Raw genomic sequence first — 24,857 nt, forward strand, 5'->3', positions numbered from 1 at the left:
CGCCAGGAATTTTTCTGGGTACACATTCCACTGTGTAAATGGGCCCTTAGGGTTGAGCTTCCAGGCTTGCTGGAATAAACAATGGGATAAGATAACAATAAGTGATAAGATAGGAGCAGCCAGAGTTCAACACCATGATGAACTCACCTCACAACCTCCATTCCAGGTATTCATATGTTACTTGCTATTTACTTGTACAGCCCTGCTGCCTGCTCAGCAGTGTGGCTTTGTGTATGTGTCAAATTTCTGTGCTCAAGGGCAACTAGAGGGAGGAAATTAGCGGTCCTCTTCCTCACTGTATGTGTCATGCGGTCCTTGTGCGCTCCCTTCCCCTTCACTACTGGAAACACACATCTTTCTAGAAAGTCTGGAGGGGAAGGGTATTTAAAAAAAAAAAAGAAAACAATTCCTGTCACCAGTGGTAGATACAGCCATGGTGTTTGCAATTCCCCTGGGTGTCACCCCGCTTCGTTGTGTCACCCAGTGTGGTCTGCACCCCCTGCACCCAACTATCAATGCCACTGACTTCTCATTCCTTCTGGATTTACTTTTGCACCAAAACAACATTAGAAACTGCATCAAATGCAAACAGCAAATTAGGAAAAACTTACCATTCTTTGTCTTTTAGCAGAATAGCCTCATATATATTATGGTATTGAGAAAACATGTGCTCTAGACTTTGAACTTTATGCTGAAATAAAGTATCCCACACCTAAAAAATCAATACAATCATGCATGAAAAAAATCTATGTATTAATGATATTTTTGTCAGGGTCTGACTGAATCATAATACTGTAATACTGTGGGCCAAGGCTCTGCAAGCAATGAGCCCCTAATATAACAGGCCCCCAAAATTACAACTAGAGATGAGCGAACTTACAGTAAATTCGATACGTCACGAACTTCTCGGCTCGGCAGTTGATGACTTTTCCTGCGTAAATTAGTTCAGCCTTCAGATGCTCCGGTGGGCTGGAAAAGGTGGATACAGTCCTAGGAAAGAGACTCCTAGGATGGTATCCACCTTTTCCAGCCCACCGGAGCCCCGGAAAGCTGAACTAATTTATGCAGGAAAAGTCATCAACTGTCGAGCGGAGAAGTTCGTGACGAATCGAATTTACTGTAAGTTCGCTCATCTCTAATTACAACACAAGTCAATGCCATTTGGAGCAGACTCTGGAGCCATTAACATGACACTTGAGGCTATTTCAAGTTGATTCACAAATTTCCCTTTACAGAAGCAATTTATAGAAAGATAAGAAACAAAATGTCAAGACAAGCTAAAGTGAATTAAAGTGAATATAACTCATCAGAATTCCAGTATTAGAATAATAGGTGTATCAATTCTATACTCATTGGGGGACATGTATCATTTCCAGTGTATAATAGAAGTTTTTTACCCCTCTGCCTGTTGTCTAAATTTGGCGCAGCTGCGTAAAATTTATCATTCTTGTGCAGCTACTTTCTTGAATTGCGTTTAAATTTAGAATTCTCCTCAGAGCATAAATTTACACCGCAGCTCTATTTAGTAGGAGTTTTGTCTGCAGCGTATCTGCACCTAAACAGTAAATGTGTCCTCGTTATAAGTTTTAGAAATTTTTTTCTTCATTATGTAGAGTTTTAATCTCACAATAAAACCACTTTTTGCACCCAATTATAACACATCAATTATACCAATGTCCTTATTCTTCATTTAACATCTGTGACACCCCTGTGCAAATCACCTCAAATGTACATGGTGCACTCTACCTTATGGGCCTTGTTGTGCGCCCCCAGAGCACTTTGCGCCCACATATGTGGTATCTCCGTACTCTGGCTAAATTGTGTCCCAAAAAATGGGGATCTTTTTTCCCCATTTACCTCTTGTGAAAATGTAAAGTATGCAGCAATACCTGCATGTCAGTGTAAATAATTTTATTTTTATACACTAACATGCTGGTGTAGACTCCAACTGTTCCTTTTCATAATGGGTAAAAGGAGAAAAAGCCCCCCAAAATCTGTAAGGCAATTTCTCCCGAGTACGGCGATACCCCATATGTGTCCCTAAACTGTTGCCTTGAAATACGACAGTTCTCCAAAGTGAGAGACCGCCATGCGCATTTGAGGCCTAAATTAGGGTTTTGCATAGGGGTGGACACAGGGGTATTCTATGCCAGTGTTTCCCAAACAGGGCACCTCCAGCTGTTGCAAAACTCCCAACATGCCTGGACAGTCAATGGCTGTCCGGCAATACTGGGAGTTGTTGTTTTGCAACAGCTGGAGGCTCCATTTTGGAAACAGTGCCGTACCAGACGTTGTTCATATTTATTGGGGAGGGGAGGGGGGCTGTGTAGCGGTATGTGTATATATAGTGTTTTTTACTTATTTTATTTAAGTGTAGTGTAGTGTAGTGTTTTTAGGGTGCAGTCACATGGGCGGGGTTCACAGCGAGTTTGCTGCATCTCAATCTTGCAGCACTCCCTGTAAACCTCCGCCCATGTGAGTGTACCCTGTCCATTCACATTGGGGGGAGGGGGGGGGGGGAAACATCCAGCTGTTGCAAAACTACAACTCCGAGCATGCCCTTTGGCTGTCCGTGCATGCTGGGAGTTGTAGTTTAGCAACAGCTGGAGGCACACTGGTTGCGAAACACGGAAACAGACTCAGTGTTTCGCAACCAGTGTGCCTTCAGCTGTTGCAAAAACTTCAAATCTCAGCATGCAGTGACAGCAGAAGGACATGCTGGAACTTGTAGTTATGCAACAGCTGGAGGCATACTGCTACAACTCCCAGCATGCCCTTTGGCAGTCCATGCATGCTGAGGGTTGTAGTTATGCAACAGCTGAAGGCACACTGGTTGCAAAACACTTGAAAGTTTTTTACTTAACTTAGTGTTTCCAAACCAGTGTGCCTCCAGCTGTTGCACAACTTCAATTCCCAGCATGCATGGTCTGTCAGTGCATGCTGGGCGTTATAGTTTGGAGGCACAGCTGGAGGCACACGGGTTGGGAAAAAGAGTTAGGAAACGAACAATGTTTCCCAACTAGTGTGCCTCCAGCTGTTACAAAACTATAAATCCCAGCATGGCCAGACATGCTGGAAGTTGTATTTCGGCAATATCTGAAGGGTCAGATGTTGATGAACTACAACTTCCAGCATGCTTGGGCAGTCTGGGCATGCTGGGAGTTGTAGTTTTGCAACAGCTGGAGGTCCACAGTTTGTAGACCACTGTATAAAGGTCTCCAATCTGTGGTCTTCCAGATGTTATAGAACTACAACTCCCAGCATGCCTCGACAGAGTGGGCATGCTGAGATTTGTAATTTTGGAACATCTGGAAGAGCACAGATTGGAGACCATTATACAGTGGTCTCCAAACTGTGGCCCTCCAGATGCTGCAAAACTACAACTCCCAGCATGCCCAGAAAGCCAAAGGCTGTCTGGGCATGCTGGGAGTTGCAGTTTTGAAACTCCCAGAGGCAGCAGTGAGATCGCTTTACGGCGATCTCACTGCTGCCAATGAAGATGCCGCCCTGCTGCTGCAAACTCACCACGGGGACGCACCACCCCCGGGACCACCTGGAGGACGCCGCTCGCGCCGGGACCGCTCGGGACACCGCATGGCTGGGTAAGTGACGCTGGGGGATGGGTAAGGGACACTTCGCAGAGCGGTGTGTGTCCCGATCCCGTGATCCGGACTCACACACCGCGCTGCTATCAGCTAGTCAGATTTGGCCGGGGGGGGGGGGGGTGGTTGGCTATCAGTGATAGCCACCATCTTACCGGGCGCTGGGGAAAAGTATAACGGAAAGCAGTAAATTTTAAAAATAAAAGGAGAATGATCTACAGTGTTAAGTGGATTACAAAGCTATTTTAATGTGACGGAGCTTGATCAATGATAAGTAAGCTATCAAACATTTCCTACGTAAATGTATTAAATTGTTGGATCATAAAATAACAATATACAAGTGATCTAATGAATAACTGAACTGGAAACAAATATTCTATATGCAAATTATTTTAAAAGTGCTTTGGAATAACCAAGAAGTAAAAATATAAAGCAATATAAAGCAAACCACATGAGGAATTGAGATCGGAAAGTGATAGCATTCTGGTGGTTCCTTAGTAGTACTTTCCTTCAGAAATAGAAAGGATTGCAGTTAAAGTTGGCTTATATTTGCGGGGAAAAAGACGCACTTGCGTCAAAATTTTTGGTGCAAAGGAAAAGTGTGCAGTTAATAAATCCATGTGTACTATAGATGTCACTCCAAGGTACCCTGTTTCGGCCACATCTGGAGGACATGCTCTACCAAAACGTGCGCAAAAAAATGCGCAAAAAAAGGGCTTGCGCAAAATTTGCAGCAAAAAAATACACACAAAACAGGGGTAAAATCTTTGATACATGTCCCCCATTGTACCAAATGTTCAAGAGTATGTTACCTCTGACATTACTACATTTAACTCATGTGACAAATCCTTGTATTCAATTACAGTGTACGGATAAAAAGCGTGAACAGCCAGGCATCCTTCTGTCTTCAATACTCGAGCTGCCTCACTGGTAAATGTTTCTGCTGTGAACCAATGAGCAGCAAGAGCGGCATTCACCAGGTCCACAGAATTATTCTCCATGGGTAACTTCTCAGCTGCAGCCACCCTATAAACAGAAGAGAGACGATTACCAATGTGACAGATACGATCCAATCCTCATTATATCATCAGAATTCAGTTAATCCAGTGTAATACTCACATGTACGACACATTATCCAAAGAAGTATTTTGTTTAGCCACATTTATTTGGGATTCACTGATATCTATCCCAACAACCTTCTTGAAGTGAGGAGCTAGAGGCAAAGTATACCGTCCAGTCCCACAACCAACATCCAGCGCCATTGCAAGAGGCCTCCCATCTGTCTATAGAGAAGGGCAGAGTGTATTGTTCCACATACAATATTATATGCTTATTATACTAGCAACTGTATATGGCAAGTACATAAAATTATCAGTTGGTATGTGTTTTTTCCCCCCACTTAACCCCTTAAGAACATAGCCCAGGTTGGCCTTGAGGAAACAGCCAATTTTTATATTTTGATCCCCCCCCTAAACTTTTTAAACTTTATTTATTTATTTTCCATCCACAGACCCATATGAGGGCTTGTTTTTTGTACAACCAATTGTACTTTGTGATGACGGCTTTCATTTTACCATAAAATGTATGACACAATCAAAATATTGTTTGCGACAGGAAATTAAAAAGAAAACGGCAAAGAGCAACTTTTGGGGAGTTTCATTTTTTTTAGGCAGTGCACTTTGGTAAAAATGACATGCTCTCTTTATTTTGTGGGTCAATGCAAATAAATAATACCTATACATACATGCTTTTCTATTATTGTATGTGGTTGTTTTTTTTTTTTGGTCAAACTTTTTTTTTAACAAAATAAGTATTTTTTACATTTCCCTATTCTGACCCACTAGAGCTTTCTCATTTTTTGTATAAATGACTGTATGAGGGCTATTTGTTTTGCACCATGATCTTTAGTTTTTGTTCCTTTTTGATCCCTTTTTATTTCATTTTTTATGGGATGTGATATGACCAAAAATCATCAATATTGGACTTAACCCCTTAAGGACCAAGGGCGTACACGTACGCCTTTGCTCCCTGGTACTTAAGGACCAAGGGCGTACCTGTATGCCCGTGGGAATTTCGGACCGGACTGGGGTGACTGCTGATACTGATCAGCAGGCACCCCGCGCCAATGCCCAGGGGGGTCATCAGACCCCCCCATGTAGGCGATCGCCGAAAATCGCAAGTGAATTCACTCTTGGGATTTTCAGCTATTCCGGTGAAGCGGGTCACATGTGACCCGCTGACCCGGAGATACAAGGTGATAGGGGGTGGAGAATACACCCCCTATTACCCTCTGTATCTATGGGTAGGTGGCAATTTCGTCACCCCCCCCCAGGAACGCTGCTATTGGCCGGATGATCGTCTGGCCAATAGCAGCCGGAAGGGGAGGGGTTAACGGCCTCTTCTTGCGGCTCTGCTAGTCCCCTGAGTTCATTCAGCGGGCAGAGCTGCGAGAAGGAGCCAGGGACCCCCCCTCTGTGAAGATCAGAGCCCCTCACAGAGGAAGACCCCCCTTAGAGCAGGGAGAGAGTACAGCCCCAGGGACAGGTAGGGTTAACCAGTAAAGTAAAGTTAAAAAAAAAATGTAAAAAAAAGTTAAACATTTCCCCCCCCCCCGACCCCTAATAGGACCTAAAGGGTCCACCACAATTTTTTTTACTGTGACCCGGGCCCTATTAGGGGTTCAGGACGTTGCATTTGGCCCCCCCATTTTTTTTTTGGGCGCAGCGTTTTTTTCTCCCCCATACAGTTACAGTTACACCAATCACACACACTACATACTCCCCCCCCCCACACACACACACCCACCACCCCCGCCACCAACCCCCCCCCCCCCCCCCCCCGCCACCCCCTCACCACAGTAGAAAAAAGGCGATGGCTCGCCAGGCATTTTCGGCAGTGGAGGCATACGTTTTTCTTGCTTCCGACTCCGAATCTGTCAGTGAGGAAGATGAAGATCCTACATTCCCGTTTTCTTCATCATCCTCCTCATCATCTAGTACTAATGATGAGTCCCCTGTACGGCGGCGGAGACGCCGCCAGGCGATGCCACGCACCCCCCATGATAGTGGCTCAATGGCCGGCACTAGTGCGACTGGTGATGCCGCTCATACTAGGAGTCCGACCCCCAGACAAGTTTACCCGAGCCCCCCACGGTGAGCCTGTCTGGAGACTCCCAGAGGGTTATCAGCCACGGGTTTCAGAGTTGTTGGTGACACCGGAATCCGGATTGACAATTCTGAATTCACTGAAATTGACTATTTCAGTTATTTTTTCAGTGACAGTTTTTGTCAATCACATGGTGGAGCAGACGAATCTGTACGCCAGGCAGTTCATAGCCCACCACCCTGATTCTGTTACGGTACGCCATTGATGCAGCAGAAATGAGGACATTTTGGGGACTCTTGCTGCATATGGGCCTGGTCAAAAAACCAAGTGTCAGGCAGTACTGGCGCGGGGACATCTTCTACCAGACCCCGCTTTACAGTATGGTCATGGCATGGAGGCGGTTCGAGGCCATTCGGAAATGCCTCCATTATGCAGATAATGAGGCATGTCCACCCCAAGGTGATTCCACCTATGACCGGCTTTACAAAGTGAGGCCGGTCATGGATCACTTTGGGGCTAAATTTTTGGAGGCCTACGTACCCCTCAGGGAGCTCTCGGTCGATGAGTCTCTTATCAGTTTTAAGGGGAGACTCATCTTCCGCCAGTATATTCCCTCGAAGCGAGCGCGGTATGGCGTGAAGCTCTATAAACTTTGTGAGAGTACCTCCGGGTACACTCTCAAGTTTAGAGTGTATGAGGGAAGAGATTCCCGTATTGAACCCCCAGATTGTTCCCCCACTCTGGGTGTTAGCGGGAAAATTGTTTGGGAGCTTGTGCACCCATTGCTGGATAAGGGTTACCACGTGTACGTGGACAACTTTTATACCAGCATCCCTCTCTTCACATCCCTTGCCGCCAGATCCACGCCCGCTTGTGGGACCATGCGGAAAAACTAGAGAGGCCTCCCTCTAAATTTTCTGCAGACACCTATGCCCAAGGGTGAGTCCCGTGCCCTTACCAATGAAAACCTGTTGCTGGTCAGGTATAAGGATAAGAGGGATGTCCTTATGCTGACCACTATTCATGGTAACGGCAGCTCACCTGTCCCTGTGCGAGGTACCACAACACCGGTCCTCAAGCCCGATTGTATTCTGGACTACAATCGGTATATGGGGGGAGTTGATCTCTCTGATCAAGTCCTCAAGCCATACATGGCCATGCGGAAAACACGGGTATGGTACAAAAAAGTTGCGGTCTACTTGATACAGGTTGCCATGTACAACGCTTTTGTACTGTCCCAGTACGCTGACAACACAGGGACATTCCTCCAGTTCCAAGAAGAAGTCCTAAAAGGTCCTGATATTTGGCGACCGGGAAAGAGCAGGCCGGACTTCCCAAGGAACTGGAGTAATAGGTGCCAGGATCATCCCAGGCCAACACTTTCCAGGTGAGGTCCCCCACACTGGAAAGAAGGGACGATCCCAGAAAAAATGCAGAGTGTGTAACAGGAGGGGGATACGGAAGGATACCACCACTCAATGTGACACTTGCCCTGATCATCCGGGCCTCTGCATCAACAACTGCTTCAGGGAGTATCACACTTCCATGCAGTACTAAATTTTCCCTCTTCATTTTAATTTTCCATAATTTGACCCCAATGTACCAAGTCCAGAGTACATTCCAAATTTTAACCCTATAAACCACAAAATTGCCCAAAAAAACTCATCTAAAAAAAACAAAACTGATAAGACCTCTGGGGGTATTTTTTTTTCTGGGTCATGGGTCACTGAGTCACTATCATCGGGGACTTTTTTTGTTGCCTCAAATGCGCAGAGCTCTCTCTCCACCTGAGTGGGGTACGCATTTGAGGCAACAGGTTAGGGACGTCCACACACGTCACATTCCCAGAATGATGATTCAGAGCACAGCGTTTGGGGCGGGCATATTTTTTAGTTTAGGCTATGCTCTGGGTCATCATTCTGTACCACATTTTAGTTATTTAGTGTACCCCAGTTATTTACCCCATGTAATGACCCTTGAGGGGGGGTCCCACTGTTCTGGCGCCATAGGCCGCAACGCAGAAGCTCAATGCCCCTGAATACGACCTGCTCCTCTGAGAACGGTGGGCATGCTGTTTACGCCCAGACTTGAGGTATGTCCTTACTCAAAAGAAATGTATTTACACATTTACAATGACATTTTCTCCTTTTAACACTTATGAAAATGAAAAATGTGGGGTAACCCCAGCATTTTAGTGTAAAAAAAATCAAAATTTCATTTTCACATACCACTTCATGAATATTTATCAAACACCTGTGGGGTGTTAAGACTCACTGTACCCCTTGTTATGTTCCTTGAGGGATGTAGTTTCCGAAATAGTAGGCCATGTGTTTTTTTTTTTTTGCTGTTCTGGCACCATAGGGGCTTCCTAAATGGGACATGCCCCACAAAATCCATTTCAGCAAAAAGCCAAATATGACTCCTTCTCTTCTGAGCATTGTAGTGCGCTCGCAGTGCACTTGACGCCCACACATGGGGTATTTTCATACTCAGAAGAGATGGGGTTACACATTTTGGGGGGCATTTTCTCCTATTACCCCTTGTAAAAATGTCAAATTTGGTGGAAAACCAGCATTTTTGTGGAAAAAAAAATCATTTACACATCCAACTTTAACGAAAAGTCATTAAACACCTGTGGGGTGTTAAGGCTCAGCGAACCCCTTGTTACGTTCCTTAAGGGGTGTAGTTTCCAAAATAGTAGGCCATTTTTTTTTTTTTGCTGTTCTGGCACCATAGGGGCTTCCTAAATGGGACATGCCCCCCAAAATCCATTTCAGCAAAAAGTGCTTTCCAAAAGCCAAATGTGACTCCTTCTCTTCTGAGCATTGTAGTGCGCCCGCAGTGCACTTAACGTCCACACATGGTGTATTTTCATACTCAGAAGACATGGGGTTACAAATTTTGGGGGGCATTTTTTCCTATTAACACTTTTTCCTATAAAAAAATTACAATTTGGTGGAAAACCAGCATTTTAGTGAAAATTTTTTTTTTTTTCATTTACACATCCAACTTTAACGAAAAGTCGTCAAACACCTGTGGGGTGTTAAGGCTCAGCGGACCCCTTGTTACGTTCCTTGAGGGGTGTAGTTTCCAAAATATTATGCCATGTGGTTTTTTTTTTTTGCTGTCCTGACCCCATAGGGTCATGCCCCCCAAAAACCATTTCAGAAAAACTCACTCTCCAAAATCCCACTGTCGCTCCTTCCCTTCTGAGCTCTCTACTGCGCCCGCCGAACACTTGACATACACATGAGGTATTTCCTTACTTGAGAGAAATTGGGTTACAAATTTTAGCAAGATTTCTCTCCTTTTACCTCTTGTAAAAATTCAAAAACTCTGTTTACAAGAACATGCGAGTGTAAAAATTTAAGATTTTGAATTATTTTCTCCTTCACTTTGCTGCTATTCCTGTGAAACACCTAAAGGGTTAACACACTTACTGAATGTCATTTTGAATACTTTGAGGGGTGCAGTTTTTATAATGGGGTCATTTGTGGGGTATTTCTAATAATAAGGCCCTTCAAATCCGCTTCAAAACTGAACTGGTCCCTGAAAAATTCCGCTTTTGAAAATTTTGTGAAGAATTGGAAAATTGCTGCTATACTTTGAAGCCCTCTGATGTTTTCCAAAAGTAAAAACATGTCAACTTTATGATGCAAATATAAAGTAGACATATTGTATATGTGAATCAAGATATAATTTATTTGGAATATTCATTTTCCTTACAAGCAGAGAGCTTCAAAGTTAGAAAAACGCAAAATTTTCAATTTTTTCATCAAATTTTGGAATTTTTCACCATGAAATGATGCAAGTATCGACAAAAATTTACCACTAACATAAAGTAGAATATGTCACGAAAAAACTATATCGGAATCAGAATGAAAGGTAAAAGCATCCCTGAGTTATTAATGCTTAAAGTGAAAGTGGTCAGATGTGCAAAAAATGCTCTGGTCCTACAGTGGAAATTGGCCTGGTCCTTAAGGGGTTAAATATGTTTATTTATTATTATTAGTATTTCTTTTTTAAATTTTTTATTTGTAAAATAAGAAAAGGGGTGATTTCTTTTTTTTGTTGGGGTAGGGGCTTATTTACATTTTTTTAAAACTTTTTAAATATATACTATTTATAGAAATCACTAGGATTACTATTACTGTTAAGTACTGTACATTGTCATAGCACTAATCAGTGATATCTGGGATCCACTTGTACAGCCTGCCAGAAGGCACATCATACTAGATTACCTTCTTCGTGCAGCAGAGTTGCAGCAGAGCTCTGGCCGCCATCTTGAATCGGACCACTGCTGTCACTCTGCGGGTGGTCCAATGAATCTCACAAAGCCCCCTAATGCTTTAGATGTCATAATCAATTTTGATTACAGCATATTAAGGGTTAATAGTGTGAGCACAGGTGATCATTGCTCACTTGTTTGATCGTACGCACTGCATTTCATAAATATTCACCTTGGTGCGCTAAGTAACAGGTAGCCAGGACATACATTTATGTCCTGCATTCTGTAGGGGTTTAATAAACACTAGGGCACAATTTGTTTTATCTTCATCAGCTATCTGTCCATGTCTGCAGCTCTGAGCATGTGTGGTGTCCCGGTACCGTATTGCATACCGTACCTAGTGTAGAGGTACCCAAAGTCAGAGTAACTAGTTTCAGGTAGGGTTCCTCATGTGGGACAGCCCCTACTCGCCTCTCCTCAAGTCTATCTCTAATAATAATATATGTATATATTTAATAATTATATATATTCTATAGGAATGTATAGTACTTAAATTGTTTGGCGTCGCAGGACCTTCGGTCATGTGACCATGCTAATAACCTCTATGGTATGTTGCAGGACCTTTGGAGGTCCTTGGGTCACGTGTTACCCACAGACCTTTGTAATGGTGATTGACATCAGTATGGACCAATTAACATTAGTCCAGCCCCTGCCCATATAAGGGAGCTGTGTCCAATTATCGCTCTCTTGGGTTGCTGCTCTCGTGGATGCCGGACTAACAGGACAGTTCTGCGAAACTTTCAAAGACACGCTAGGCCTAACCGGCCTCAGCTGAACCAAAACCGTGAGTTCAAATCTAAATCCCCGCTAATGCTAGTGTGACTACTGGACCGCAACTAAATCCCCTAAATCCAGTGGAACAACGCACAGTACTAAAAGACTCAAAATGCTAAAGTCCCAACCATTGTCAATCTCCAAAGAAAGCTGTTGTTATGCTTAGAGACTGTTATGTTATTGAAGCTTGCAGAAAACCTTCAGTAAAAGTTAATACTGTTTCAGAAAACTCTGGACAATCTATTATTATCTACCTCTCTATCGCTTTTGGGAAGGGTGGCGGTAGGACAAGCATTACTGAGGGGCCCTCACCCTGGCGTCATGAATAGCAAGGGTTAACAAACACCCTTTAATAACCGCACAGCTACACTCCCCATATCCTACAATCCCCAGGCTATCACACATGGTAGAGAGTTGACAGATTTACTTTAAAGAACTACTGTTTATAAAAACTTATTGTCTATCCTAAGGAAAAGGGATAAGTGTCAGATCGCGGGGGGCCTTACCGCTGGGACTCCGTGATCTCCTGCACTGAACCACCGCTCTCTGTATGAAAAGAGCGTTTTTGACCACGGCACAAAGCTGCATCCAACATGCCTCCTCCATGCAGCTTCATGGCAGAGCTGGAGATTGCCAAGTGCAGCGCTCCAGCTCTCCCATAGAGCTGCATCGAGGGGGTATGTCAGCCACAGCTTCGTGCTGTGGTCGACACATCCCATTCAGTAGGAGAACCAGGGCGCCGTTTGGGAGATTGTGGAGGGTCCCAGCGGTCGGATTTCCCCCCATCCCCCATCTGACACTTATACCCTATCCTTTGGATTGGGGATACGTTTTTATAAACGGGAGTTCTCCTTTAAGTCTCTTCTGATATTTTCAACATTTATACTTTCAATCCTGAGTGATAAAACCCTCACCACACAGTTTTTCAGCCTGAGCCTATGACATTGGAGCGAGTGTGATATGGGGATTTTCTACAGCTAATTCTGGATCATTCCGTTTTGTGCAGGGATGAGCTTTCATGCCAACATGTCATTTAACATTGAATAACATTGTTTATTGGTAACCACCATCTAGCCACATGGCTTTTCAGGTAAAACAGCTGTTTACCTGCAATCCATCTGAAAACCCTGCTCATTTAATACATGTTGCAATACCCTTACCAAAAGTTGGAAAGGGACTCACAGAGACATAAACTTCTATTAAAAGATTTGTACTATTTGTATTGTGACCCATGCCCTTAACTCCTTAATGACCACGGACGTAAATGTACGTCCTGGTTTGGCGGTACTTCACGCACCAGGACGTACAGGCCGCGGCGATCCGATCATCTGTAATGGCAGACGGAGGTTTTTTATATGCAACTTTTTATATCGATAAAAAGTACAGACAACGAAGCTAAAAATTAGCCCTCATACTGCCCTATACACAGAAAAACGAAGAAGTTATAGGTGTACAAAAAAGGGCAATATTAGATTACTGATTTTGTACTAAAAGTTTTAGATTTTTTTTAAGCGGTACAAAAATATAAAAGTATCTAGCCATGGGTATCTGTTACGCCGAGCGCTCCCTGCTCCTCCCCGTCCCTGTCGCAGTTGACCGCCACGTTACAGCAACTTCTGCCACTGCTACAGCAGCAACCATCTCCTGCGCCTGCTCCTGCACCTCCTCCGCAGCGAGTGGCCGCTCCTAGCCTCCGCTTGTCCCTGCCGGACAAATTTGATGGGGACTCTAGACTCTGCCGTGGATTCTTATCTCAATGTTCCCTACATATGGAGATGTTGTCGGACCAATTTCCTACAGAACGGTCTAAGGTGGCGTTCATAGTGAGTCTTCTTTCTGGAAAGGCCTTGTCTTGGGCCACACCGCTCTGGGACCGCAATGATCCTGCCACAGCCTCAGTCCAGTCCTTCTTCGCTGAAGTCCGCATTGATATGCGTTTTTCTGAAAGACACCAGGAGCTCCGCCAGGAAAAAGACCTTGATCTCTGGGCACCTCTCTCACAGTATCCTTTGCAATCTACCCCTGTGCCTCCCGCCGAGGAGGCTATGCAAGTGAATCGGTCTCGCCTGACCCTTGAAGAGAGGACTCGCCGTAGGGATAACAATTTATGTCTGTACTGCGCCAGTACCGAACACTTCTTAGTGGATTGCCCTATTCGCCCTCCACGTCTGGGAAACGCACGCACCCAGCTCACGTGGGTGTGGCGTCTCTTGGTACGAAGTCTGCCTCTCCACATCTCACTGTGCCCGTGCGGATTTCTCCTTCTGCCAACTCTTCCTTCTCTGCCGCGGCCTTCTTGGACTCTGGTTCTTCTGGAAATTTTATTCTGGCCTCTTTGGTGAATAAGTTCTGCATCTCGGTGACCCGTCTCGTCAAGCCGCTCTACATTTCCTCGGTCAACGGAGTTAAATTGGACTGCACCGTGCGTTACCGCACAGAACCCCTCTTAATGTGCATTGGACCCCATCACGAAAAGATTGAATTGTTCGTCCTTCCCAACTGTACCTCTGAAGTCCTCCTCGGTCTGCCATGGCTCCAGCATCATTCTCCCACCCTTGACTGGACCACCGGGGAGATCAAGAATTGGGGCCCTGCTTGCCGCAAGAAATGCCTCACGTCTCCTCCCAGTCCCGTCAGGCAAGCCTCGGTGCCTCCTCCTACACCTGGTCTCCCCAAAGCCTATCAGGACTATGCTTTGCCTCCTCATAGCCCCTGTCCTGGTAACACTCTGCCCCGTGCCAAGCTTCACCCTCTGCCCTCCCTCCCCATTCCCACTCCTGCTGAACTGCCTGCATTTTATTAGGAAACCCTACAATCGCTCCCAGTGTCCTCGTCCCACGTGAAGCAATTGCCGGACAAAAAAAGGGGGAGACCTAAGGGGGGGGGTACTGTTACGCCGAGCGCTCCGGGTCCCTGCTCCTCCCCGGAGCGCTCGCGGCGTTCCTCTCTCTGCAGCGCCCCGGTCAGATCCGCTGACCGGGAGCGCTGCACTGACACTGCCGGTGGGGATGCGATTCGCATAGCGGGACGCACCCGCTCGCGAATCGCATCCCAAGTCACTCACCTGTTCCAGCCCCCGGCTGTCATGTCCTGGCGCGCGCGGCTCCGCTCCTTAGGGCGCGCGCGCGCCAGCTCTCTAAGATTTAAAGGGCCAGTGCACCAATGATTGGTGCCTGGCCCAATCAGCCCAATTAGCTTCCACCTGCTCCCTGGCTATATTACCTCACTTCCCCTGCACTTCCTTGCCGGATCTTGTTGCCTTGTGCCAGTGAAAGCGTTTAGTGTTGTCCAAAGCCTGTGTTCCAGATCTTCTGCTATCCACATTGACTACGAACCTTGCCGCCTGCCCCCACCTTCTGCTACGTCTGACCTTGCCTCTGCCTAGTCCTTCTGTCCCACGCCTTCTCAGCAGTCAGCGAGGTTGAGCCGTTGCCGGTGGATACGACCTGGTTGCTACCGCCGCAGCAAGACCATCCCGCTTTGCGGCGGGCTCTGGTGAATACTAGTAGCATCTTAGAACCGGTCCACCGACACGGTCCACGCCAATCCCTCGCTGACACAGAGGATCCACATCCAGCTAGTCGAATCGTGACAGTATCATTTTAATTGTATTGACCCACAGAATAAAGAACACATGTCATTTTTACCTTAAAGTGTACAGTGTGAAAACGAAACCCTCCATAATGTGCAAAATTGTGGTTTTCATTTACATTTCCTCCCGAAAAATTGTTTTTTGGGGTTCGCCATACATTTTATGGTAAAATGAGAGGTTTCATTACAAAGTACAATTGGTCTTGCAAAAAACAAGCCCTTATATGGGTCTGTAGATGAAAATATAAAAGAGTAATGGATTTTAGAAGGCGAGGGGGAAAAAACTAACACGCAAAAATAAAATTGACCTGGTCCTTAAGGGGAAAATAGGCTTGGTCCTTTAGGGGTTAAATTAACCTCTTCGCACATTTCTCATGTAAATTAAGGAAACAGGAACAAGCTCAGGAGGAGATGAGCCAGTCCATACAGACAGGTACCAGCTGCTATGTGAGGTTGACACCCACTGCTGATCCTGGTCATTTAACCCCCTAAATGCCACAATCAATAGCAATTGCGGCAATTCAGTCATACTGACCTGAGGAATAAAAATAAAATTTCAGTTTTTACGAGTAGGGGAAACATGACAAAATTTGCTAAATTGCATAACTTTTCCATTTTTACCCCACAGAGAATGTTTTAATGTTTCACAGTAAATGTTATGGTAAAGTGAAGGGTGTCATTATGGCTCCATGGATAAAAAAAATAAAGGTTATGGCTCTTAGAACCTGAGAAGAAAAGAACAAACATAAAAAAACTAAATATAAATGGTCTGGTCTTGAAGGTGTTAGAGGGAAACTGACAACCTGCACTAAACAGGGTGAACCTAAATAAAAAATTTTACTTACTAAAATTGGTCCAGCCATCTGAGATATAGCCCAGTTGCTAGCAATGGAGGCAAAAGTAAGAGCTTTCCTGCCCCTTTTTACTCTCTTCTTGGCTGTGCCCACCTATTGTTACGCCTAGCGCTCCGGGTCCCCGCTCCTCCCCGGAGCGCGTACGGCGTCTCTCTCTCCGCAGCGCCCCGGTCGGTCCCGCTGACCGGGAGCGCTGCACTGTCATGGCCGTCGGGGATGCGATTCGCACAGCGGGACGCGCCCACTCGCGAATCGCATCCCAGGTCACTTACCCGTTCCCGTCCCCTGCTGTCATGTGCTGGCGCGCGCGGCTCCGCTCTCTAGGGCGCGTGCGCGCCAGCTCCCTGAGACTTAAAGGGCCAGTGCACCAATGATTGGTGCCTGGCCCAATTAGCTTAATTGGCTTCCATCTGCTCCCTGCCTTTATCTGACCTCCTCCCCTGCACTCCCTCGCCGGATCTTGTTGCCATTGTGCCAGTGAAAGCGTTTTGTGTGTCCAAAGCCTGTGTACCAGTACTTCTGCTATCACCCTGACTACGAACCTTGCCGCCTGCCCCCGACCTTCTGCTACGTCCGACCTTGCTTCTGTCTACTCCCTTGTACCGCGCCTATCTTCAGCAGCCAGAGAGGTTGAGCCGTTGCTAGTGGATACGACCTGGTCACTACCGCCGCAGCAAGTCCATCCCGCTTTGCGGCGGGCTCTGGTGAAAACCAGTAGTGACTTAGAACCGGTCCACTAGCACGGTCCACGCCAATCCCTCTCTGGCACAGAGGATCCACCTCCTGCCAGCCGGCATCGTGACAGTAGATCCGGCCATGGATCCCGCTGAAGTTCCTCTGCCTGTTGTCGCCGACCTCCCCACACTGGTCGCCCAGCAAGCCCGACAGATTGCCCAACAAGATCACCAGCTGTCGTACTTGACCACCATGACTCAGCAACTCCAGTCGCAGCTACAGCAGATTCAGTCTCAGCTACAGCAGCAGCAACCATCTCCTCCGCCAGCTCCTGCACCTCTTCCGCAGCGAGTGGCCACTCCTAGCCTCCGCCTGTCCTTGCCGGACAAATTTAATGGGGACTCTAAGTTTTGCCGTGGCTTTCTTTCGCAATGTTCCCTGCATTTGGAGATGATGTCGGATCAGTTTCCTACTGAAAGGTCTAAGGTGGCTTTCGTAGTCAGCCTTCTGTCTGGAAAAGCCCTGTCATGGGCCACACCGCTCTGGGACCGCAATGACCCCGTCACTGCCTCTGTACACTCCTTCTTCTCGGAAATTCGAAGTGTCTTTGAGGAACCTGCCCGAGCCTCTTCTGCTGAGACTGCCCTGCTGAACCTGGTCCAGGGTAATTCTTCCGTTGGCGAGTACGCCATACAATTCCGTACTCTTGCTTCTGAACTTTCCTGGAATAATGAGGCCCTCTGCGCGACCTTTAAAAAAGGCCTATCCAGCAACATTAAAGATGTTCTGGCCGCACGAGATACTCCTACCAACCTGCATGAACTCATTCATCTAGCCACTCGCATTGACATGCGTTTTTCTGAGAGGCATCAAGAGCTCCGCCAGGAAAAAGACTTAGATCTCTGGACACCTCTCCCACAGTCTCCATTGCAATCTGCGCCTAGGCCTCCCGCCGAGGAGGCCATGCAAGTGGATCGGTCTCGCCTGACCCTGGAAGAGAGGAATCGCCGTAAGGAAGAGAATCTTTGTCTGTACTGTGCCAGTACCGAACATTTTTTGGTGGATTGCCCCATCCGTCCTCCACGTCTGGGAAACGCACGCTCGCACCCAGCTCTCGTGGGTGTGGCGTCTCTTGATGCTAAGTCGGCTTCTCCACGTCTCACGGTGCCTGTACGGATTTCTTCTTCAGCCAGCTCTTCCCTCTCAGCCGTGGCCTGCCTGGACTCTGGTGCCTCTGGGAATTTTATTCGGGAGTCCTTGGTGAATAAATTCAGCATCCCGGTGACCCGTCTTGTCAAGCCACTCCACATTTCCGCAGTCAACGGAGCCAGGTTGGATTGCACCGTGCGTTTCCGCACGAAGCCCCTCCTAATGTGCATCGGACCTCATCATGAGAAAATTGAGTTTTTGGTCCTCTCCAATTGCACTTCTGAAGTTCTCCTTGGACTACCCTGGCTTCAACACCATTCCCCAACCCTGGATTGGTCCACAGGGGAGATCAAGAGCTGGGGTACCTCTTGCTTCAAGGACTGCCTTAAACCGGTTACCAGTACTCCCTGCCGTGACCCTGTGGTTCCTCCTGTATCCGGTCTCCCTAAGGTCGTTATGGACTCTGCCCGCCTTAAGAAGTGCCTCTCCCCCCCTCCCAGTCCAGTCAGGCAAGCCTCGGTGCCTCCTCATGGCCCTCGTCCTGGTGTCACACTGCCCCGTGCCAGGCCTCGCCCTCTGCCCTCCCTCCCCATTCCCACTCCTGCTGTACTGCCTGCCGTTGAGGAATCCCTCCATCCTTTCCCGGTGTCCTCATCCCAGGGGGGGCAGTTACCGGACAAAGAGAAGGGGAGACCTAAGGGGGGGGGTACTGTTACGCCTAGCGCTCCGGGTCCCCGCTCCTCCCCGGAGCGCGTACGGCGTCTCTCTCTCCGCAGCGCCCCGGTCGGTCCCGCTGACCGGGAGCGCTGCACTGTCATGGCCGTCGGGGATGCGATTCGCACAGCGGGACGCGCCCGCTCGCGAATCGCATCCCAGGTCACTTACCCGTTCCCGTCCCCTGCTGTCATGTGCTGGCGCGCGCGGCTCCGCTCTCTAGGGCGCGCGCGCGCCAGCTCCCTGAGACTTAAAGGGCCAGTGCACCAATGATTGGTGCCTGGCCCAATTAGCTTAATTGGCTTCCATCTGCTCCCTGCCTTTATCTGACCTCCTCCCCTGCACTCCCTCGCCGGATCTTGTTGCCATTGTGCCAGTGAAAGCGTTTTGTGTGTCCAAAGCCTGTGTACCAGTACTTCTGCTATCACCCTGACTACGAACCTTGCCGCCTGCCCCCGACCTTCTGCTACGTCCGACCTTGCTTCTGTCTACTCCCTTGTACCGCGCCTATCTTCAGCAGCCAGAGAGGTTGAGCCGTTGCTAGTGGATACGACCTGGTCACTACCGCCGCAGCAAGTCCATCCCGCTTTGCGGCGGGCTCTGGTGAAAACCAGTAGTGACTTAGAACCGGTCCACTAGAACGGTCCACGCCAATCCCTCTCTGGCACAGAGGATCCACCTCCTGCCAGCCGGCATTGTGACACCTATCTTATGAATATTCAGATTTCGGCACTCTCACGTTCTAGTGAAATGAGAACCTGTGCCCACGGGATTGCTCTGCTCTTCTGGCAGAACGCATGTGCCACTTCCTCATCATTACTCTCATGTTGTAATGACGTAAGGGTGAGGAATTATAGATATTTACAAGCTGAGCAAAGAGCATGGAGGCAGGAAAGCTTCCGTCTCCATTGCGCAGAGGAAGTAATTTGCATACTAGCAACAGGGTCTATATTTTAGAGATGGCTGGACCATGTTTAGTAAATGAAATGTGGTAGCTTGGGGAGTGTAGGGTGACCAGGGGTGTAGCTGAATAGTGTTGGAGGGTGTAGCATTAACCCTTGAATGTTGTGACGCCAGGGTGCCGGTTCCTACCGCCACCCGTCCCAGGAACGATAGGGAGGAATAAAGGATTGTCCACAGCCGGAATTGTAATAAACTTGAAATAACTTTACTGCAGATTTTATTCAGGATGCAATTAACACAGTCTTTACAAGATGGCCGGGATTTAGGCTCCTCACAGGTTGGCTAGGACTTTGTAGGAAATAAGCTTTGATTCCTTTCTATACTCTGTTCTACTGGATTTAGGGGTATATTTAGGTCAAGCAGTCACGTAGGATTAGCAGGATGGAGTTGGATTAAACTCACAGTTTAGGAAGCTGCTGAATTTGTAGGCTTCAAGCCTAGATTGTCTTGCAGAATTGTACAGATATGTTACTGCTTTTTCAGAGCAGGAACAAGAGAGCAAGTGAGCGATTATTGGCTAACAGCGCCCTTAAATCTAAGGGGCAGGATCAAAGATTAATGGTTCCCCAAACCTGTCAGTCCTAGTACAATGGATTCTGGTTACATCACATGACCTCATCACATGACCCAAAAGGTCCTTGAAAAAATTGAACATTTTGAATTTTTTTTAACTTTTAACCTTAACATAACGGAATTATTAAATATCACATGACCTAAGGTCCTGTACTATACTTATACCAATAGAAAACATATAAATTATATACATTTTAACCCCTTAAGGATCCAGCCAATTATCACTGAAGGACCCAGCCATTTTTTGAACATCTGACCACTTTCACTTTAAGCATTAATAACTCTGGGGTGCTTTTACCTTTCATTCTGATTCCGAGAGAGTTTTTTCGTGACATATTCTACTTTATGGTAGTCGTAATGTTTTGTCGATACTTGCATCGTTTCTTGGTGAAAAATGCAAAAATTTTATGAAAAAATTGAAAATTTTGCATTTTTTTTTACTTTTAAGCTCTCTGCTTACAAGGAAAATGAATATTCCAAATAAATTATATATTGATTCGAATAAACAATATGTCTACTTTATGATTGCACCAAAAAGTTGACATGTTTTTACTTCTGCAAGACATCAGAGGGCTTCAAAGTATAGCAGCAATTTTTCACAAGATTTTCAAAATCGAAATTTTTCAGGGACCAGTTCTGTTTTGAAGTGGATTTGAAGGGCCTTCTTATTAGAAATACTCCACAAATGACCCCATTATAAAAACTGCACCCCTCAAAGTATTCAAAATGACATTCAAAAGGTTTGTTAACCCTTTAGGTGTTTCACAGGAATAGCAGCAAATTGAAGGAGAAAATTCAAAATCTTCATTTTTTACACTCATGTTCTTGTAGACCCAGTTGTTGAATTTTTACAAGGTGTAAAAGGAGAGAAATCTTCCTAAAATGTGTAACCCAATTTCTCTCGAGTAAGGAAATACCTCATATGTGTATGTCAAGTGTTCGGCGGGCGCAGTAGAGGGCTCAGAAGGGAAGGAGCGACAATGGGATTTTGGAGAGTGAGTTTTGGTGAAATGGTTTTTGTGGGGCATGTCGCATTGAGGAAGCCCCTATGGTGCCAGGACAGCAAAAAAAAAAAAAAAAAAAAAAAAAAAAAAAACATGGCATACTATTTTGGAAACTACACCCCCCAAGGAACGTAACAAGGGGTCCAGTGAGCCTTAACACCCCACAGGTGTTTCACAACTTTTTGTTAAAGTGATTTTTTCACTAAAATGCTAGTTTTCCCCCAAATTTTACATTTTTACAAGGGATAATAGGACAAAATGCCCCCCAAAATTTGTAACCCCATTTCTTCTGAGTATGGAAATACCCCATGTGTGGACGTCAAGTGCTCTGCTGGCGCACTACAATGCTCAGAAGAGAAGGAGTAAAATTTGGCTTTTGAAAAGCGAATTTTGCTGAAATGGTTTTTAGGGGGCATGTCGCATTTAGGAAGCCCCTATGGTGCCAGGACAGCAAAAAAAAAAAACACATGGCATACTATTTTGGAAACTACACCCCTCAAGGAACGCAACAAGGGGTACAGTGAACCTTAACACCTCACAGGTGTTTGACGACTTTTTGTCGGATGTGTAAATGAAAGGAAAAAAACATTTTCACTAAAATGCTGGTTTTCCCCCAAATTTTACATTTTTACAAGGAGTAATAGGAGAAAATTACCCCCAAAATTTGCAACCCCATTTCTTTTGAGTATGGAAATACCCAATGTGTGGATGTCAAGTGCTCTGCTGGCGCACTACAATGCTCAGAAGAGGAGGAGCCCATTGAGCTTTTGGAGACAGAATTTGGTTGGAATAGAAGTCGGGGGCCATGTGCGTTTAAAAAGCCCCCCGTGGTGCCAGAACAGTGGAACCCCCCCACATGTGACCCCATTTTGGAAACTACACCCCTTCCCGAATTTAATAAGTGGTGCAGTGAGTATTTACACCCCACTGGCGTTTGACAGATCTTTGGAACAGTGGGCTGTGCAAATGAAAATTTACATTTTTCATTTTCACGGACCACTGTTCCAAAAATCTGTCAGACACCTGTGGGGCGTAAATGGTCACTGCACCCCTTATTACATTCCATGAGGGGTCTAGTTTCCAAAATGGGTCACATGTGTGTGGGGGGGGGGGGTACATTGTTCTGGCACTCTGGGGGCTTTGTAAACACACGTGGCCTTCAATTCCGGACAAATTTTCTCTTCAAAATCCCAATGGCGCTCCTTCTCTTCTGAGCATTGTAGTTCGCCCGCAGAGTACTTTACATCCACATATGGAGTATTTTCTTACTCAGAAGAAATGGGGTTACAAATTTTGAGGGTCTTTTTTGCTATTTTTCCGTGTGAAAATGAAAAATTTAGGGTAACACCAGCATTTTAGTGAATTATTTTTTCATTTTTCCATCCAACTTTGAAGAATTTTCATTAATTAAACACATGTGGGGTGTTCAGGCTCACTATACCCCTTGTTACGTTCCGTTAGGGGTGTAGTTTCCAAAATGGGGTCACATGTCGGTATTTCTTTTTTTGCGTTTATGGCAGAACCGCTGTTAAATCAGCCACCCCTGTGCAAATCACCAATTTAGGCTTCAAATGTACATGGTGCGCTATCACTACTGAGCCTTGTTGTGCGCCCGCAGAGCATTTTACGCCCACATATGGGGTATTTCCATACTCAGGAGAAATTGCATTACAAATTTTGGGGGTCTTTTTTTCCTTTTTACACTTGTGAAAATAAAAAGTATGGGGCAACACCAGCATGTCAGTATAAAATGTTTTATTTTTTTACAATAACAGGCTGGTATAGCCCCCATCTTTTCCTTTTCATAAGGGGTAAAAGGAGAAAAAGCCCCCCTAAATTTGTAGTGCAATTTCTCCCGAGTACGGAAATACCCCATATGTGGCCCTAAACTGTTTCCTTGAAATACGACAGGGTTCCGAAGTGAGAGAGCGCCATGCGCATTTGAGGGCTAAATTAGGGGTTGCATAGGGGTGGACATAGGGGTATTCTACGACAGTGATTACCAAACAGGGTGCCTCCAGCTGTTGCTAAACTCCCAGCATCCCTGGACAGTCAGTGGCTGTCCAGAAATGCTGGGAGTTGTTGTTTTGCAACAGCTGGAGGCTCCGTTTTGGAAACACTGCTGTACAATAAGTTTTTCATTTTTATTGGGGGGGACAGTGTAAGGGGGTGTATATGTAGTGTTTTACCCTTTATTTTGTGTTAGTGTAGTGTAGTGTTTTTAGGGTACATTCGCACTGGCAGAGGTTTACAGTGAGCTTCTCGCTAGAAATTTGCGCTGTGGCGAAGAATTTGCCGCAGCTCATACTTGAAGCAAGAAACTTACTGTAAACCTGCCCGTGTGAATGTACCCTGTACGTTCACATGAGGGACAAACTTCCAGCTGTTTCAAAACTACAACTCCCAGCATTCACTGACAGACCGTGCATGCTGGGAGTTGTAGTTTTGCAACAGCTGGTGGCACACTGGTTGGAAAACCTTCAGTTAGGTTCTGTTACCTAAGTCAGTATTTTCCAACCAGTGTGCCTATAGCTGTTGCAAAGCTACAACTCCCAGCATGTTCTGATGCTGGGAGATGTAGTTATGCAATAGCTGGAGGTATGCAACTACAACTCCCAGCATGCCGAGACAGCTGTTTGCTGTTTGGGCATGCTGGGATTTGCAGTTTTGCAACATCTGGAGGGCTACAGTTAGGGACAACTGCACAGTGATCTCCAAACTGTGGACCTCCAGATGTTGCAAAACTACAAATCCCAGCATGCACAGACAGCAAACTGCTGTGTGGGCATGCTAGGAGTTGTAGTTTTGCAAGATCTAGAGGGCAGTTTAGAGATCACTGTGCAGTGGTCTCTAAACTGTAGACCTTCAGCTGTTGCAAAACTGCAAATCCCAGCATGCCCAAACAGCTGTCTGGGCATGCTGGTAGTTGTAGTTTTGCAACATCTGGAGGGCTACAGTCTCAGACTGTAACCCTCCAGATGTTGCTAGCCAACTTACCGGCTTCTATCGGATCCAGGGAGCCGTCCTCTTCTGTCGCACGACATGCCGCCCGTGCCGATCACCGCAGCCGATCCCGTCCCACAGCCTCCACCGACGTGTAAGTGGACTTCGGCACCCGGTCCCTTTCGGTACCCCGTTCTGCCCCGCCTATTGTGGGTGGGCAGAATGGGGAAAACGAAAGTTAACCCCCCGCCCCCGATCTGCTATTGGTGGTTACGTCTAGACCACCAATAGCAGGGATAGCAGGGGAGGCACCCCTGCCACCTCACCCCTATCCCTTCAGGGGGATTGTGGGTGTCTTAGACAACCGCGATCCCCCTTATGTTTCGGGTCCCCGGGTGACCATAGACCCGTATGACCCGGAATCCGCGCAAATCGCAAGTGTGAATTCACTCGTGATTTGCGCCGATCGCCGACATGGGGGGGGGGTCTGATGACCCCCCTGGGCATTTGCACGGGGTGCCTCCTGATCGATAACAGCAGTCACCCCAGTCCGGTCCCCGCCCGGCACGCGGCAGGGACCGAAATTCCCACAGGCGTACAGGTACGTCCTGGGTCCTTAAGA

General features: G+C 46.6%; 1 protein-coding gene across 1 annotated transcript in view; it reads right to left on the reverse strand.

Annotated features, from left to right (window-relative positions):
- LOC130284953 (putative methyltransferase DDB_G0268948) overlaps window positions 1-24,857 on the reverse strand; it is a 126,891-nt gene that overhangs the window by 46,341 nt on the left and 55,693 nt on the right. The window contains exons 3-5 of the mRNA XM_056535936.1: window positions 4,722-4,885; window positions 4,415-4,628; window positions 612-712 (exon numbers count right to left, since the gene is read on the reverse strand). Coding sequence (XP_056391911.1) covers window positions 612-712; window positions 4,415-4,628; window positions 4,722-4,885 — 479 coding nt within the window. The remainder of the gene's footprint in view (window positions 1-611; window positions 713-4,414; window positions 4,629-4,721; window positions 4,886-24,857) is intronic.

This window comes from Hyla sarda, chromosome 8, assembly GCF_029499605.1.
Source record: "Hyla sarda isolate aHylSar1 chromosome 8, aHylSar1.hap1, whole genome shotgun sequence".
NCBI classification, from domain to species: Eukaryota; Metazoa; Chordata; class Amphibia; order Anura; family Hylidae; genus Hyla; species Hyla sarda.